Raw genomic sequence first — 17,497 nt, forward strand, 5'->3', positions numbered from 1 at the left:
TGTCACCTTCCAGTCGAGCACACGTACCCTAAGTAATTAACATGGTCTTTGCCTGGTCAAATCACTTTTCAATCCCAAATACGTTGCTTTGTAGACATAACATCAAAACATTCATGGAGATAAAAAAAAGTTGCATTCTTTCATTTTTATTCATCCTCATTTTTCTCATAATCTCTTTCCTTTATGTCCTCTCATTCGTTTGCTACAGTTCTTGACTTCGTTTTGCTCAAATACCTTTTAAAAGAAATTTATTACGCATATATTCCTTCAATCTACCTCACTCCTAAATTCTAATTATTCTTTAAAAAAAAAAAAACTAATGTGATTATAAAATTTTCCCTCTCCAAAAAGTGAAGATATGAAAAACTCCAAATAAAATGCAACCAACTAACATTCAAACAACAACAAATATTCCCACCAAAATGAGTGTTACTTCACTTTTTTCCTCTCAAAGCAGAGCATCATCAACCTTCTTCTTCCGCCTCCTCTCTCTCTCCTCCTTTCATGCTTCCTTTTCCTACCATTCTCATTCTCTCTCCTTTGACCAACTTCCAGTTTCACCCAACGATGTCAACGACATCTCTCGTGTTCTCAGCGACTTCCGTGCACCTCACCACGACATCGAATCTGCACTCTCCCCATTTTCTTCAAAACTTTCCACAAATTTGGTTGAACAAGTCTTGAAAAGAACCAAAAATCTGGGTTTTTCTGCTCATAGATTCTTTCTTTGGGCTAAAAAATTTCCGGGTTTTCAACCTAATGTTACTAGCTACAAGATTCTTATTGATGTTCTGGGTACTAGCAAGCAATTTCCTTTGATTTGGGATTTGCTTTCTGAGATGAAATCAATTGAGAATTTTGAATTGTGCCCAGAAATTTTCTGGGTTATATTTGGTGCTTATTGTAGAGCTAATTTACCAATTGATGCAATTCGGGCTTTTAATCGAATGGATGAGTTCGGAATTAGGCCGAATTTGAATGATGTTGATCACCTTTTGTATTTGTTGTGTAGGAAGAAATTTGTTAAGGATGCGCGAGAGTTTTTTGATGAGGTGAAGTGTGAATTTGATCCAAGTGTGAAGAGTTATACGATTTTGATCCGGGGTTTGGGCGATATTGGTGATTCGGGGGAAGCACGAAAGGTGTTTGATGAAATGCTTGAAAGAGGGTGTGTGGTTGATGTTCCTGCTTATAATAGTTTGTTGGAGGCTTTGTGTAATGGAGGAGATTTAGATGAGGCGTATGCTATGTTTAGAGATATGGGGTCCAAGGGACTTGCTCCTGATGCTTGTACTTATTCGATATTTATTCGTTCTTATTGCAAAAGAGACAATATTCACTCGATTTTTAGGGTTCTTGATAGAATGAAGAAATATAATTTGGTGCCTAATGTGTATACTTATAATTGTATTGTAAAGAAGTTGTGTGCGAGTGAGAAGGTTGAAGAGGCTTACCATGTTTTGGATGAGATGATAGAAGCCGGGGTGAGTCCTGACACATGGAGCTATAATACAATCATGGCTTTCCATTGTGATCATAATGAGGTTAATCGAGCTCTCAAGTTGCTTTCTAGAATGGACAAGGAGAAGTGTGAGCCTGATCACCATACATACAATATGTTGCTTAAAATGTTAATTAGGATTGGGAGATTTGATAGGGTTGAAGCGGTGTGGGATAGCATGCCGCGAAGAGGCTTTTATCCTTCAGTTTCGACTTATGCTGTAATGATCCATGGTTTTCTTAAGAAGAAAGGCAAGCTGGATGAGGCATGTAAATACTTTGAGATAATGATCGACGAAGGAATTCCTCCTTATTCTTCAACAATTGAGCTATTACGAAATAGGCTTGTGGGATGGGGAATTCTGGAGAAGATAGAGATACTGGCTGATAAGATGGAGGCCAGTAGTTCTTCATCAATAAAAGAACTATCAAAAGCAATGAGAGGACGTAGGTCTCATCAAAGGAGGCGGAGGGAAGATGACAGCTCAGAATTTAGTGAAGAGGAATGGCCCTTTATGCGAGATGCTACATGATTGCTTGGTTGAGTTCTGAATCGCTTGAGTTTGCAGCTGGTATTCCCCACCTTCAGCTCTTGTTTACTCATTCTTGAACTAGACCTTATATCACCTTCAGTGCCTTCTCAGCTTCGGCAGAGAGGGAGGGGGGGGGGTGTTTATTTTGTCTATCGGCGTTGGAGATAGTGCTACATTGTCTGTAAGCAGCAATGAATCCCTTTTTGTCTCAAAGATGCCTTTCCTACAAAGGTGCCATAAGTAACAAGCATATCCCTTTTGGTCTGATTATACTTTTGTCTAGATTGATTAATGATGATTTGAGTGGATTGAGCCTAGAGTATAATACCAGTAGACTTACAGAAGAAATAAAATGCCGTAATTAGGAAAGTGCATTCACATGGAATTGAACTATACAACTTCTGAAATGGCTTATGGAAGATGTTTTCATAGCTGCAGAGTAGAAGAAATATCTAAGACTGCATCTCTCTTTTTTGGGAGGAGGGAGAGAATCATGTGGTGCTCCTATGTTTTCAAAAATTCTAATTGATACCTCGGGGTTTCGAAAATATAGTCTTAAAGTGTCATACTTTGATCCTAACAGTCAAGAAGTAATGGATTGCGAGTGCGTGCCCACTAACGATTAACGTTTTGTCACCCCTTTGTGCGTGTCCACTAACGATCAGCAGTTTATCACCCCTCTATCTTTTCGCCTCTCTGAAAAATTGTGCCAAAAGATAATGTAGCAACATATTTGGGATGGAGAGAAGATTACAGAAGTAAACATTGAAGTTTGTCACTCTAACCGTAATAATACCACTAAATGGTTCTAGTTGAATCACTATCGTAACCGATGTCTCTTTGATGTAATTAAGTTTGAGAGAATCTGCTCCTATTGGTATTTTCGAACATACAGTAAACTTTTTGAAAAACATTGAACCTTGCTTAACCTCTTGGTTTCTTGTTCTTGAGCATTTACAACTTTGCAGACAATGGATGTAGAATGAATGACAACACCCATTGGAGCACACCTCGGATTTCAGTAGTGATTCCCAAGTTCGAATCCTCATCCCCTCCTCTCCTAGGCGAAAAATGATCAGCAACCTCTCAAAGCTTTAACATCCTTAACTAGCTTCTTACTGAATTCGCCTAACCAGAACTCCATTAGAGCAAACTGAAGAAAACATCTAATGATCATACTTATCTTTATAAATGCATAATCGTATCTTATACGTACAAACATATGAAGCCTGATATATAATTTCATGCAGAATACACAAGAGAAACCAGATACAACAGAAATAGAACCATTTCTGATGACTTGGTAACGTAACAATAATTTGTGACCTATTATTGTAGTTTAGATTCACAAAAACAATCTGGCAAAGCCGATCCTCTACCCATGACAAAATCATCTCTATGAACCATCCATAGTTCCCTATTCAATTCGCTTCCTTTCAGCCCTTGGAAAGTCAGCTCGGAGAAAGCTCTACGACTCAAAAGAAGAGTTTTGTACATCCCGCTAAAAGCTCGCATAGCAGCAACCATTTTGTCCATGTTACCAAAATAAGTAGCAACATACGAGTCGCTATTAATAGAAACATAGTAGTCCAGGGCAGCTTTTGTGTTCCCATGCATGGCCTTGAAATCCTCATCACGTAGTAGGGTAGACTTTGTAAAAACATTAGAGTAGATAGATGTCAGCCCTTCAATTTCCATCAGGCCATCGCCAGCTGCTAGATAGATATTTGTGTTTCTTGGGATACCGAGAGATTCAAGGATGAGGGCTGTCTCCTGAGGAGTTAGGGGACACTTTCCACGCTTTCGCCATATACGGGCTGCTTCACCAGTCCATGGTTTTCTCTCTCCACTTGCAGCCTCAATGGCTTTCATGGACTCAGTGGAGAGCCCTGTGTACTGACATTGGCTGTAAGCAACCATGTCAGGCTCAAACCGTAGATGGAGGGTGAGGAATGGCTTAGGTATTGCTTGGAGTAGCTCAGCACCCTTTTTCTCCAAGGTTTCTGTAAGACGTAGCGCTTTATAACATGCTTGGCAGAGAGAAGCTTTAGCGTAGTGAGGATACCTGTAAGATGTAAAGAAAATTAAGGAAGTTTTGATCGGGCGAAGAACATTTCCAAGAGAAGTAGTTTTTATATCTTCCTTTTTTAGGGTTGTAAAAACGTGGAAAATAATTTTCAGATGTTGGAAAATAGTTTACTGTTTACCTAAGACTGGAAAATATTTTGCTTCTAAAATAAAGGAATGTCACATTTAACTTCCTATTTCTTACCTCCCTCTTTCTCTCTTTCCCTCCTCCCATTCATTCATCCTGTCCCTTCCATTTCTATTCTTTCAAATTCATGAAACTGATCTACAATAAACGCCCTGTTAATCTGTTCAGCCTGTGTACTTCATGCTTTTCCCTCGTCCTTTTCTTTTTATAGATGATCCCGTGTTACAGGTTTAGACAACCTTATATTTCCAGTCATGTCAACCAGATAACACTACTTCCTAGACTTATTTCTGTATATTTCAAAAATCATTAGCCAAAGGAACACAATACGATGGATGATACCTGTCTCTCCTTTGGCTCATTTGTGGAGTAAACGAAATATATCGATGCTCTAACAGAGGAGGAAGCACCGTTTCAATGTAATCAAATTGGCCCTTGCGTTTTCTACAATCAACTGGAAAAGGCTCCTTTGATGCAAGCTCAGGTGGCAGTTCCTTAGCAACTTGAATAAAGCCATCCATTTGCTGAATGAAGTGATCAACATCAAAAACATCTGCAAAACCACTAAGGTACATGTAACCTGTCAGTCCAAAGCACTAAGGCATGCAATTCTTGGTCACAAAATTTAATAACAATAGTAGATGTGATGAAGTAGATGGAAAATAAGCTTCTGTTCTCTCTTCCTCACAATGTGTATCTTCTGCTTTCATACTTCCATCTTCCTAACCACAATTCTACTATGGATTTTTAATGGGAGACAGGAAGTACCTTGATTCGTTCCAGTACGCTGCAACTTCAAATTTTGGCAAAACAAGAGTTGCATTCAACAACCGAGCAATGCCAACACCATCACAGAACTGCAGAAACAATGCATTTCAGAAGATCAATTACAAATTTACAACAGAAGAACTAGGACCCTCTCTTCACTAACTAAAATCAAATATGTTCAACAAACAAGTGAGGGGAATACTCACATCTCTTCTCATCTGATTGAGGCCGCCATAACAATCCACGCGAATATACCCATTAGTCTTTGCAGGTAGAGCTGCAGTATTTTAACAACAAATGTCTGCAAATCAAAACCATTTCACAACTTCACTCAGAGAGAAAAACAACCAATTGCTCCCAAACCTCCATATCTAATCCTAAACCTAACATAACCCCATTCCAAAACAATTGCGAAATGAAATCAAAGATAACAATTACCTGCTGGTTTTTCATTGAGCCACCAATCACAAGGTCTCCACTCAACAACACGCCGAAGGCTCCATATATTAACTCTAATAAGACATCAAAATCAAAGCAGATAAGCAACCAAAATCACCTACAATGCTCATAAATTCAAGAAGAAACACTCTTACTTATCATAAAACAATGTAACTGTTTTCAAGCTAAGCTACCACTAAAATTTACTATCAATGATCAACACAAATAACAATAAACTTGAAATAGCATACTCCTTGACCATTTTTCCACTAAAATTCATCCATTTCTTCATCATTTGTATTAACTTATCATATTACCAGTTCAAATTTCACTATCAGCATGAATATTAATTACCCACTTCATAATAGATCTAAACAATAACAACAACAAATCAACAATTAAAAAAGGAAACCCAGAACTTATAATGTTGTTCATAGAATTGGGTTTTGTTATCAAATGAAAAATTGAAATGAAAGTACAATTTTTTTCTACCCAGAAACTTTAAGAATGAAAAAAAGACATAAAATTTGAAAGCTTACCCAGGTGAATAAGAAGGAACTGAAAGCTGAGAGAAGAGAGAAGAAGGAGATAAGAAGATCAAAGCAAGGATGAGAGAGAAAGAAAGGAGAAAAATGGTGCATATAGGCTTCATAAAAATCATAATTGCTTGATTTGGTGGTTTCATTGGTATAATGTATTTGAGATTGTTGTTTTAACTTTGTTTTGATGTGTGATTGTGTATGTAGAACTGATTAAAACAAAGATCTAAGAAAATTGTGCACTCTTGAATTGCAATTGTAGACTGTAGTGGCGGATTTAGTGATTGCAGATTAAAAAGATGAAGAATGATAAAAGAGTGAGGGAGGAGTGTAAGAATCGTGTTGTAAAGGCTAGGGCTTTTGGGGAAAGTCGTAATTGGAATGGAGCTAGATCGAAATTTAATTAACTGATTACAAGAATTTTTTTTCCTTCTTAGGCTATGTTTAATTCATCTTAGATTTATTTGAACTTTTTTTTTATTTGATTTGATCCGATCCAAACTTATCTTTTGTAAAATATATTATTATTAAGGAAAAATTGACGATAGAGGTATCAACTTTTGGTGATAATTTTTAAAAGGTCTGAACTATTGATTAACCTGTGTAGGTCCCAACTTTAGGGGTATTAACTTTTAGCGGGCCTTAGTGACTTAAAATTGGCTTAATAGGTCATAACTTGTAAAACTTGGGTCACACCAGAAGGGTTAATTGAGGGAGGGAAGTAGGAACTCGGTGAGATTTTAAAAAAAAATCGTCAGTTTTAAATCACCGAGCCCCGCTAAAAGTTAAGACCCCATAAAGTTAGGACCTACACAGGTTAATCAATAGTTCAAACCTTTTAAAAATTATCGCCCAAAGTTCAGACCTCTATTGACAATTTTTCTAATTATTAATATTATTCTTACTTTGTAGTTCCTTACTATTATTATCAATTTATTACTATGCGCAACTTTCAATAATAATAATAGAGAAGGTATTGAGTCAGACGCGTCCGATCATAATATTTGGTCGGACGACTTTTAGTTGGTTTCAATTTTCTTTTCCATTTTGTTTCAATTTTTGTTCAGAAAACCAAATGAAAGAAAAACAACACAAGCTGAAAGAATTTATACACCAACTGAAAGAACACAGAAGACCAAATGAAAGAAAAACAACACAAGCTGAAAGAATTTTACACACCAACTGAAAGAACACAGAAGACCAAATGAAAGAAAAACAACACAAGCTGAAAGAATTTTACACACCAACTGAAAGAACACTGAAGACCAAATGAAAGAAAACAACACAAGCTGAAAGAATTTTACACACCAACTGAAAGAACACAGAAGACCAAATAAAAAACAAACAACACAAGCTGAAAGAATTTACGCACCAATTGAAAGAAAACAGAAGACCAAATGAAAGAAAAATCATATCACAGGAAAGAAAGCATTATCTTCTTCTGATTACTCATTCTCTCTCTCCTCCTTCCAAAAATTGCAAAAAAAAAACACACCAATTTCATTCGGTGATAGCCAGAAAGACGATTCAACTCGTCCGATTCTTGACTCGTTGAGGAAGATGATGACGTGTCGACAAGGTGAGTGGAGGAAGAAGAGGTGGTGATTGAAAAAGAAGATGAAGAGTCATCTTTGGCGAAAGCAACGGAGAGAAGAGCTGTGAGTTGCTTGATGGTGAAATCCTTGCATCTTCTTCGTCTTCTTCCTTGCACTTGTTCAACCCGTTTGATGGAAAGTATTGGGTCAGACGATCTGACACAATACTTTCACATTAAATAATTAACAACTTTATTTTATATAATATAATCTTACATAAAACATTCATCTTTTTAAAAGATAAAAACATTCATAGACCTATTAAAAAACAAATATTTATTGTCTAACAGAACTCAACATTATTCGAACAAAATACTAATTTTTACTAGTTATGTTCAGCAAAAATAAACTCATTTGCTACCTTACTTGTAGCGGCAATTACAGTTTATGTTGCTCCCCCCTTTCTGCATTTCCATCACTGCTCTCTCTCTCTCTCTCTCTCTCCTCCATCTCTCACCAGTGGTAACTATCTTCCTCTCTGTTCTTTTTTCTATGCCAATTTGTCATTGTATAAGATTCAAACTTAGGGTTCTTCATGTCTGAAATTTTGTACATTTTAGGATTTTTTCAGGACGTTGTTGATGTGAAGGAATTCAGTTTATTGTCTTTAATCAAGTGTATAACCTTTTTGCTGGCTTATAATTATGGGTGCTGCTGCTTTGTAATTGGAATATGTGAAGACAAATAGTATTAGTAAAGTCCAATTAGTAATTTTTAAAAGTGTTTGTTTGATATGTAGAAATTCCTAGGAAGAGTAGAAGAATGAGACTTCTTTGATTTACATAAACATGGATAATTGCACTTCAAAATGGAGGAAGTTACTTATCGAGGGCCCATTAGGTAAAGTGGAACTTTCCGTGATCAACAAAACATAATTTTGCGTTTCCTAGGAAATGCAGACTTCTTTGATTTACATAAACATGGATAAATGCACTTCGAAATGGAGGAAGTTACTTATCGAGGGCCCATTAGGTTAGTGGAACTTTCCGTGATTAAAAAAACATAATTTTGCGTTTCCTAGGAAATGCTATTACATGGGAGATATAATTTGTAGATATATGATTTGACTTCCTATATTCTACCAAATGAGCACTAAGATTGATATTTCCCGAAACTTGATTTCGAAAGGAAAAACTCACTCCTAGAGTTGGAGTAAGTGAAAACATGGGTAATATATATGTGGAGCCTTATATTGAAGATTTTTTTTTTGAGGTGGGAATTGAATGAGAGATAGTTACTGAAATCAAGCTCCGTCAAATCAAGAATTCTTTGCAGAAAGGAGTATGTACAAGCATTCTCTGAATCATTGAAGCATTGTCCGTCTGACTAAATTGGTGCTAGATATAAAGAACTGGGACGAGTTTATATGTAATTTTGTGTATATGCCAATGGTAATGCATCTATTACCAAGTATGCAAATTTACTCTACTGATTTTCGTTACAGCTTATCACCACATATATACGAGTGGTGATTGAATTGAATATAGAAAAAGATGTGCATGATTGAGTATTGAAGATTTATTACCTTGGAAATCTACTTGGTATATGTCATTCATTTTCTTAACTTACTAGTTATGATCCTGTACCCAAAATAATTGTTAGGGCTTGTCAACATGGCAGGTTTTTTCCCCAACAAAATTCCCCTTTTTCATCGATTATATTATGTATAGTTGTATACTGCAATGGCAGATTTGCGTTGAACCTATTGGAAAACTTACAGATAGCTGATGCCTTTTCGTGAATTGTTATGGAGAGGGGAGGGGGACAGTGCCACAGTGGGGTCTTTTGAGCTGTTTCCCTTTCTATATTTCTATGTTTAAGGGATCTGATTCATAATTGTGACTGTTTATGATTGTGAATTCTGAAATTTTCATTCTTTTCTTTCAGTAACTTCGTTAATTGCCTTGAAGCATGACAGAAAATGTACACTGTTTCTGACACTTTATGGTTGCTAAAATATCTCAGGTTTTGAAGAGCAACCTTGGCCTTTGCTCATTTATCATGGCACAAGGAGAGCCTGTCACTTCTCACATAGAACCTGTACCGGCTAATGCCACACCTAGGAGATCCAGGATCCTTCTTGCTGTAGTGGAAGTGTTCCTGCGATCAAGTTTGGGAACCTCTACCGTTACTTTTCTGAATGGGCCGATGTAAAAGAAGTGGCTACAAATCTGCCTTCATTTTGTTGGCAGCAGGATAGTTCCAGAGTATGTGATTGTATACTGATGAGGGTGAATGGTCTAGTAAGATGAGTGACACTTTTCTGCATATTAACGGCGTAATGGACTGGCCTCATGGTTGTTTCTCCTCTATCAGCAAATACTCTCAGCAAGGTAGTGTTATTACACAGTTAACTATTCAATATTATCTGGTCATTCAATTAAGCTTTCTCATTCCGCATTTTTTTTGTCGCTTAAAGTATCTCTGTATTAAAAAATTGCTCTTTAGATATATCATCACACTGTTACTTTTCAGTTCTTTTCTTTTTGTACCGATGCAATATCCAACTCATTCTGAAAAAAATGTGCATTACACCTTAATGTGGAGTATATTAATATCGAAGGGATCTTTCTTGCCTCTACATTGATGCTCTTATAGGCTATTAGCCTATGTCTATCAAGACTTCCAACAATGAATAATTAGAACTAAGTTAATGTAGTTGATCTAGTTCTCTTCCTCGCACATATAAGAGACATATCATTTGTGAGAAGGGGGTGGAGATAGATGACATGTAGACCACTGATGGAGATAAAATCTTGATTCATGCAATCGATCTCATCTTATTGGGGTTAAGGCTTTTGTCATTATTGTTGTTGTTGTATAATAGAACTTTCAAGTCCCTTAAATTCCTTTTTATAGGTATTGACAGAAACATATTCATTCTTAGATACACAACAAGTGCATCTAAAGCTGCTCAAAGGCTGATATTATAGCTCTATATATATTTTGTTCGTGAATTTGTTTATCCTGCATCTGTGCTCTTGTCAAACATCTTAAGACAGCCCAACTTTTTACAAAATGAGACATATAAACTCCCTGAATTCTACAAGACAATATCTTAGCTCTAGCTAACTGATCCTTTATGTGTTTGTTTATGCTACGGGCATTGGTGACTGCTATGATGCTATGTATTGGGACTTGGGACTATACAAAGTTATTCCAAATAGCATATACAGTGATATTAATGGCTTCTCTCTATCTCATTGATCTTTAGGTACCCTTCGTAATTCTTGAGTATATTAGCTCAGTTTTATTATCCATAGGGCCCAAGTAAAGCCAAACTCTGGCAGACTTCACCATTTTAACGTTGCACCATGAATCTGACCTGTAAAATTACAACAAAACAATGAAAATTATCATGAAATTTTGAGCACCTATTATTGGGAAAAAGAAAGAACAGATGGAAGTTCCTGTTGAAGACCAGATGCATTCCGTCTGTCCTTGTTAGAAAAAGGAAGCCTGATTAAGACCTGAAACTACATATTAAAGCTACTTTTTCAAGCATTATAGGAGGGATACAGTCATATCCCAATTTACCGTCAGTTCTCTGTACTCTGCTAGAAAAAATTAAGGACAGTGAAAAAATTAAGGACAGTGAAAAAATTACCATTAAATCTCACCAGTAGCCAGACTGAAGGTCTCTTTGATTCACTTGATGAAAGCAAAAAAGAAAATTGACACACAAATTGCGTGGTTAACCAACAATACATTGGCTAGTTCACAGGAAGGGGGAGAGACCAAATCTTATTAGGTTTTTGAGGAGAGAGTATAAATTTCTGAATAGGGAGGCAAATTCGTTTAGAAAGGAGTTTATATACGACTCTTGAAATACATAAACGGACTGGCCTCATCTGAAATTTTACTGGAGATTAATTCAAGCCTTCCCAAATGTTACAAGCAGCTTGCTTGGACAATTTGTACCCACTGTCACACTTGAAATTATATTAATAGTGAGCCCACTCGAACTTAAGTATAATCTTAGCCTTGTACAAAGAAGCCTTGTTACAGCTAAGGACCATACAGATCTTGGATCAGAAATGTGAGTTCAGTGTAATATAGAGACATTGCTGCTGAAGCCTGATCAGTCCACAGTCCACATATATTTTTCAGGCTTGATGACCTTAGAAATGACCGTCTTAGCTTCAAGTATATCGAATTACAACTTACAAGTGAAAAGATTTACAAGAATCTAGGTTGCACAGAGACGGATACGGGAACGGGTACGGGGACGGAAAACAACAAGATTTTGAAATTTTTGGACTGGGTATGCGTACCCATAGAGGATACGACGATACGTACCGTATCGAGCATGGATACGGGTACGAGTACGTGACCTAAAAGAAGTACCCATGCTATATAGACAAGAATTACCACAGGTCTTCTCATAACAATCCTTGCTATGTATTTTTTTTAATCCGAACTACGAGAGAAGCCTACTCATAATGATCCAGGGCAGTAAAAAAAACCATTCAAAGTTAAATAATGGTGCATCAACTTTCATTTGGCTAGGCAGAGGGAAGGGAAGAGAGACAAGGGAGAATATTGTAGAAACAACAAAAAAAAAAAAAGTGAACCTTCAAGCAAGTCATTGGTCACTTAAGATCATTATAGAAAGGTGACCCCTGTTGTTTGGATTATTATGGTACTGTTGATGATGATCTAGATTATGCTTGTGAATTTTTTTATATAAAATCAATCAAGTTGGAATCGCTGAAAATAAAACTCAAAAGTTTCTTTGTCATAGAAGTAATTATATCTAGCATCTTGTCAGAATCAGGCTTACTTTGATTAACAATCTGTCTGAAGGGAAAGAGACAAACAGCGAAATAGGAAATATAGATACTTTTATTAATTAACCGACCTTTTGCAAAATCACAAATCTTGTCTTTCTTGTACAAAGTCATATCAAACTATGTCTAGAGATTTAAACACCTGTTTGTATCTCATATTTCTATCCTTGTTTTTCAACTGTAATTGTTTATTTTGTCAATTTGATATTGAATAAATCATAAAGTAACACTAACTTTAGTTTCTTCCATCGTTGATAATATAAACTAACACTAAGGGCCTGTTTTCTTTAGCATAAAACAGCTGAACTGAACTGAATAGTGATGTGAGAGTAAAAGTATTGTCCAGAGCTGAACTGAAAATAAGCTGGGGAGAACATGCCCTAACTTTAGTTCTCCATCGTTGATAATACTCGTAGCACTTATTTGGTGTATGCTTCAGTTAACCATGATCTTCATCTTGTGTATCATATGAGCTGTATTTTATGTTAGACTGTTTGTAAACTGTGAGCACATAAAAACAACTATGATGTAAGTACTTTGATAAAAGGTTTCAAGTGGTAGCTGAGTTGGTTGCTTTCCATCAAAGCCACAGGTGAAAAAAATGCATATTATGTCACTATGAGAAGTGTTCTGTTTTTCTCCCCTTTTTTCCAGCTGTAAAGATTAAAGCATCTTAACTTACATTGAATCAAGATTACAATAACACAATTTGATCAATTGTATGTCCCTTATCTAGATTAAAAGACCGAAGAAGATGTTGGAAGTAAGATTGTATATGGCCTAGTGTATATAGCTGAAAGGGTATGAACCATGCAGTATTCGGAAATGGGTCCTTTGAATTAGGTTCGGTTCGAGTGGTATTCAACTGATGAGTCAATTGGTTTGATCAGGTCAGATCGATATTACTCTTCTCGTCTGGTTGGTTTGAGTCTGTTCATTTGGGTTCAGGTCAAAATCAGGTCTTGTAATCTATGGCACAATCCATGTTTGGGTTGTCTAATCGGTATATTTGCATTTTAAACTGCGCACGCATCACTTCTTATATTTTGCTTACAGCTGATTCGGTTTCTCCATATATTGCTCTGAGATTATTTGCCTGCAGCTTGAACACCTTCATGTAGAACAATCCATTACAGAGAAGCATCTTTCTTCATTTGCTGAGCTCGGCATTACTCTGATTCCTCTAGTTACAAAGAAGCTGGCAATGGAGCTATGGCCTACACCTGAACGGCTGAACCATGTTGGAGTCCAATTGGTAGATGGTGGACTCGTGTCTACCATTAGAATGGTAGACACGGACCAAAACGCAACCCAAAAAATATAAAACACGTGAAACTAATAGACATTAACTGCCCTTCAATGAACATGTGAAACTAATGTACATTAACGGTTCTCCAATGAACATCGATCTCGACGACTCTTCTTTGTTAACCTTTATTTTTATGTTTCTTTGTTTGTTTATTGCAGATATTTCTTTGTTCATTGTGCTTTCTTTGTTCATGAGGTTGAGTGGTTGTTCATCAAATATTTTCTCGTATGTTTATCATTTTTTCTTGTTTTTCATTACTGATTTAGATGTTCATTGAGTTTCATGTGTGGTTCTTTTGCTTAGCTTGTTCATTAAAGGTGTTGTTTTGTTCATTGTATTGAATAGTGCGCACCATTTAGATGGTAGACTCGTGTGTCGTGTCTACCATCTAATTTGCGGTTGGAGTCTCATAATCTCATCCTGTGCTCGCTGGGTGAATAGTGATGTATCATAAGTTTTGTTTCTGTTACCATGTTAATGTAATTTTATGTGAGGATATTCTCTATTGTACCTAAAAAAAAAAGTTTCGTTGGTACTTGGATAATTGGGTTGATAAAAAAAAGCCTTGACTTCTTGTTGGACCAGGCGAATATCTCAAGTTTGTTGTGAACCATTGAATTGAATGATTGAACCTATACAAATATTGGAAAGAAAGCGATTGTGAAATTATTTATTCTGTTATAAAATAAGTAATTGGCTCTATTTTTGAGGATTTGAGTTGAAAATGTAAATTCTATGATTACCTTTTTTCTTGTTTTTTAAACTTTTCACAAAATGATTGGAGATTTTGAGTCCTTAACTACGGACATGTTACTAATAATTTGCATTATTAGAATTTTAAAGTCTTTCTGATCAACCTCTCATATGTATCTTATTTCACATGGGAAAGACTTTGAGATGATCTCTTAATTAGTGGATACTAGTTGAAAAAGGATGAGTTCAAACTTTAAATTACTTCTAAATGGAACTACCAATTCGTCCATCACTTATTTTTACTAAAAGATGGAAAGAAACCCCGTAAACGAAAGAGATCTAACAGCGAGAAGATAAAAAATTTCATCACCGAAGAATATGTTTCTCCTTAACTAAACAGTGGATATTAGTTTGTTTTTGTTGCTCCTACGTTCACTATTTTCGAGCAACCCATTTCGATGACCCGTCACTGATTCAGGCTCTTGGTAACTCTTAAAAAATTTGAGCAAAGAAAAAACACACAAGAGTAAGATAATTAAGTTATAACAGTGCCTCCGCATATTAAAAACTTTAAAGTACAACATATTCAAAAAAAAATATTTCTACCTGAGATTTGAACTCCCAACATATGAGTGGAATAGAAACTCTTCCACTTGCTAATTCTCGTATGGACTCAATCAAGATATCTACGTCAAAGGAGAGAAATCCAAGAGCAAATAGGTACAACGAATTATTATTATTGATTATTGTGGTAAATAGTGAGTAAATTTCAACTCTTTTAAACTTGAAATTCCTCTAATTAAAATAACATTTTTTTAGATAGGTAAGAAGAGGTCCTCTAAACTGTCATCGTACAGGGTCCGCACTTAGAGGTTCATTACAACCACACACCCCCAAACTCTCCAAGCCCCCCAATTTGAAATTCCTTTAATTAAAGTAATTTTTTTTTAATATGTAAGAATAAATCTTTTCGGCTGCTCTAGCATATACCCCACCTAGAAGCTCATTACAATTTACAACCATACACCCCTGACCCCCCCCCCCTCCCAATCAAATGCTTCGACTAGAAATTATCGCTAGAAAAGATGAAAAACCTCATCTTTTAAGCCAACCCCAACTTCTAATTAGAGTAATTAACCACACCCTTATAAAAGTAACTTTTAGTAAATACAACAGAAAAGTTTAACAAGTCCACTGATGAATAGGGAAACTTGGTTTTATCCTTAATTAAACGTCTTCAATCATCCAAATGACATCAAATAAAAAAAATGCATATATAGTAGTGTGCACTAGGGAACAAGGATAATATCATATTCTCATCCTATCTCTTTCAAAGTTGGTCTTTTGTCGAAAAACAAAGTTGGAACATTTTTCAATCTGAATTCTATTGACAAATTAAACGTAACTTCGTTAAATTGCTTAAAATGCATGCTACAACATGTGAAACACGCTGTGCATTCCAAAATATCCAAATACTCAACTCCTCGAACCATCTTAATATGAATATCCTCTCAAAAAGAAACGATTTCAATGTTTCATTCTAATTATAAGATCAATGTTCTATCAAACAACGATGGACCACTTCTTGTTGTCTTCTTTAAAGACATTTTGAAAATATAGATAAATTAAAATAAAAAAACAACTAAACTTACGTGGAGTTAGAAAATACCTAAAAGACTAGCAGCTAATGAGCTAATGGAGTGGGCCTCGTCACTATGTTAAAGAAGTACTACTATTAATGGTCTGTTCTCCCCACCTTATTTTCAGTTCAGTTCAGCTCTGGACAATACTTTTACTCTCACATATCACTATTGATCATTTTAGTTCAGTTCAGTTCAACTGTTTTATGCCGAAGAGAACATGTACTAAGTCGCTTTACTATTGATGCTTTAATTACTATCTGTTCCTTAAGCTCCCTAAAGTTGCTTGTCACCATTGCATCAACTTGATATTGGTATCCCAAAAGTCATTACTCATACCTAATAAATAATATTTCTTTGTGTTTTTACTTATTACTTATACCTACTTGATAGCATTACAGTATAAACGCATTACCTAATAATACAACAAATCTCTTAAGTCTAGCTCAATGCTCAAATGGTAAATTCTTAATGTAATGTAGGGCCTACCTTTTAATATTGTTGTTCTGATCTGTGATTGCTAATTTTATCATAATATAATTATTTTGGATTATCATATCAAAGGCATCTCAATCAAATTAGACACATATACGTGTTTATGTCACCGTCAACCTAATATAATTAACCTAGCTAATCATGCAAGTAGTAGTAATGTCCATTATATACATTCGCCATATTATATGTACTTAATGATTTTGGATTGTTTTAATAATATAATTGATATAGTATCATAATTAATCGATGATTCTAGTTGATGTTTCCCACCTGGATCTTAACCTGGAAATGGAAAGCTGATTTATTATAACTTGACCTCAGCCCCAATAATGCATTCTTTGTGATCTGTTATACAGTTACGGTCCGTTTGGTAGTCGTTAATAAATTGCGGTAATGATGGAAATGAATTTTAAGTGTAATTTTATTAGAGAAGCACCCTTAACATCTCCATGAGGATGCATTTTTTCTCCATGGGCAAGCAATCTCAACCCTAAACTTGTGTTTTTGTCTCTAAGGGGAATCAATTTTCATTACGACTCATTACCACCTACAAGGTGGTATTGGATGGGAATGAAAATTCAAGAAGGAAAGTGGACACTTTAGGATAAATTAGCATTACCATGAGAACGGACAATGATATTTTCACAAATTTACACACAAATTCATTCCCATTACCACCATTTATGACCAACTACCAAACGGGCCTTTATAGTATAGGGTAATAACTGGCTTTCAACTTGTCTACTCTATTGGATCCTCCAAAAAATCAATATAATTCTTTTTACTCCTTATCTAATAATTAAAATTATTAATGACTTCGCAAAGTCGTGCAATTAGGCCGTTAGTAATCGATAGCTAAATTTTTATTTGTTAGTTTTTTTAAAAAAAATTGTTAAAATACAAGTCAACCTTTTATTTTCTAATTCTACCCGCTCTCCACTCACAGTTGATAGGTGGGGGAGAATATGGATGGGATTCTTGG

General features: G+C 35.6%; 2 protein-coding genes across 10 annotated transcripts; one reads left to right on the top strand and one right to left on the bottom strand.

The window, feature by feature from the left end:
* The first annotated feature begins 33 nt into the window (after positions 1-33).
* Positions 34-13,860, top strand: LOC104904573 (pentatricopeptide repeat-containing protein At1g52640, mitochondrial). Of its 8 annotated transcripts, none has more exons than XR_007269543.2 (4): positions 34-2,072; positions 9,554-9,921; positions 13,115-13,268; positions 13,481-13,860. XR_007269543.2 is itself a non-coding variant. In XM_048635964.2 (2 exons), the coding sequence occupies exon 1, from the start codon at positions 378-380 to the stop codon at positions 2,031-2,033; it is 1,656 nt and encodes a 551-aa protein (XP_048491921.1). In that variant the 5' UTR covers positions 34-377; the 3' UTR covers positions 2,034-2,072; positions 9,554-10,169. The 8 variants fall into 8 exon arrangements, 1 of the variants encoding a protein (XP_048491921.1); XR_007269546.2 differs by lacking the exon at positions 34-2,072 and adding an exon at positions 7,893-8,050; XR_007269547.2 differs by lacking the exon at positions 34-2,072 and adding an exon at positions 8,099-8,979.
* On the bottom strand, positions 3,188-6,400 carry LOC104904574 (O-fucosyltransferase 13). 2 transcript variants are annotated; one of them, XM_010692860.4, is made up of 6 exons: positions 5,994-6,400; positions 5,455-5,528; positions 5,223-5,293; positions 5,017-5,105; positions 4,591-4,812; positions 3,188-4,098 (listed from the first exon to the last, which is right to left on the bottom strand). In XM_010692860.4, the coding sequence occupies exons 1-6, from the start codon at positions 6,137-6,139 to the stop codon at positions 3,363-3,365; spliced, it is 1,338 nt and encodes a 445-aa protein (XP_010691162.1). In that variant the 5' UTR covers positions 6,140-6,400; the 3' UTR covers positions 3,188-3,362. The 2 variants fall into 2 exon arrangements, with proteins under 2 accessions (XP_010691162.1, XP_010691163.1); XM_010692861.4 differs by having other exon boundaries at positions 5,223-5,317; positions 5,994-6,059.
* Positions 13,861-17,497: the final 3,637 nt, after the last annotated feature.

Source organism: Beta vulgaris, chromosome 9 (assembly GCF_026745355.1).
Source record: "Beta vulgaris subsp. vulgaris cultivar EL10 chromosome 9, EL10.2, whole genome shotgun sequence".
Taxonomy (NCBI): Eukaryota; Viridiplantae; Streptophyta; class Magnoliopsida; order Caryophyllales; family Amaranthaceae; genus Beta; species Beta vulgaris.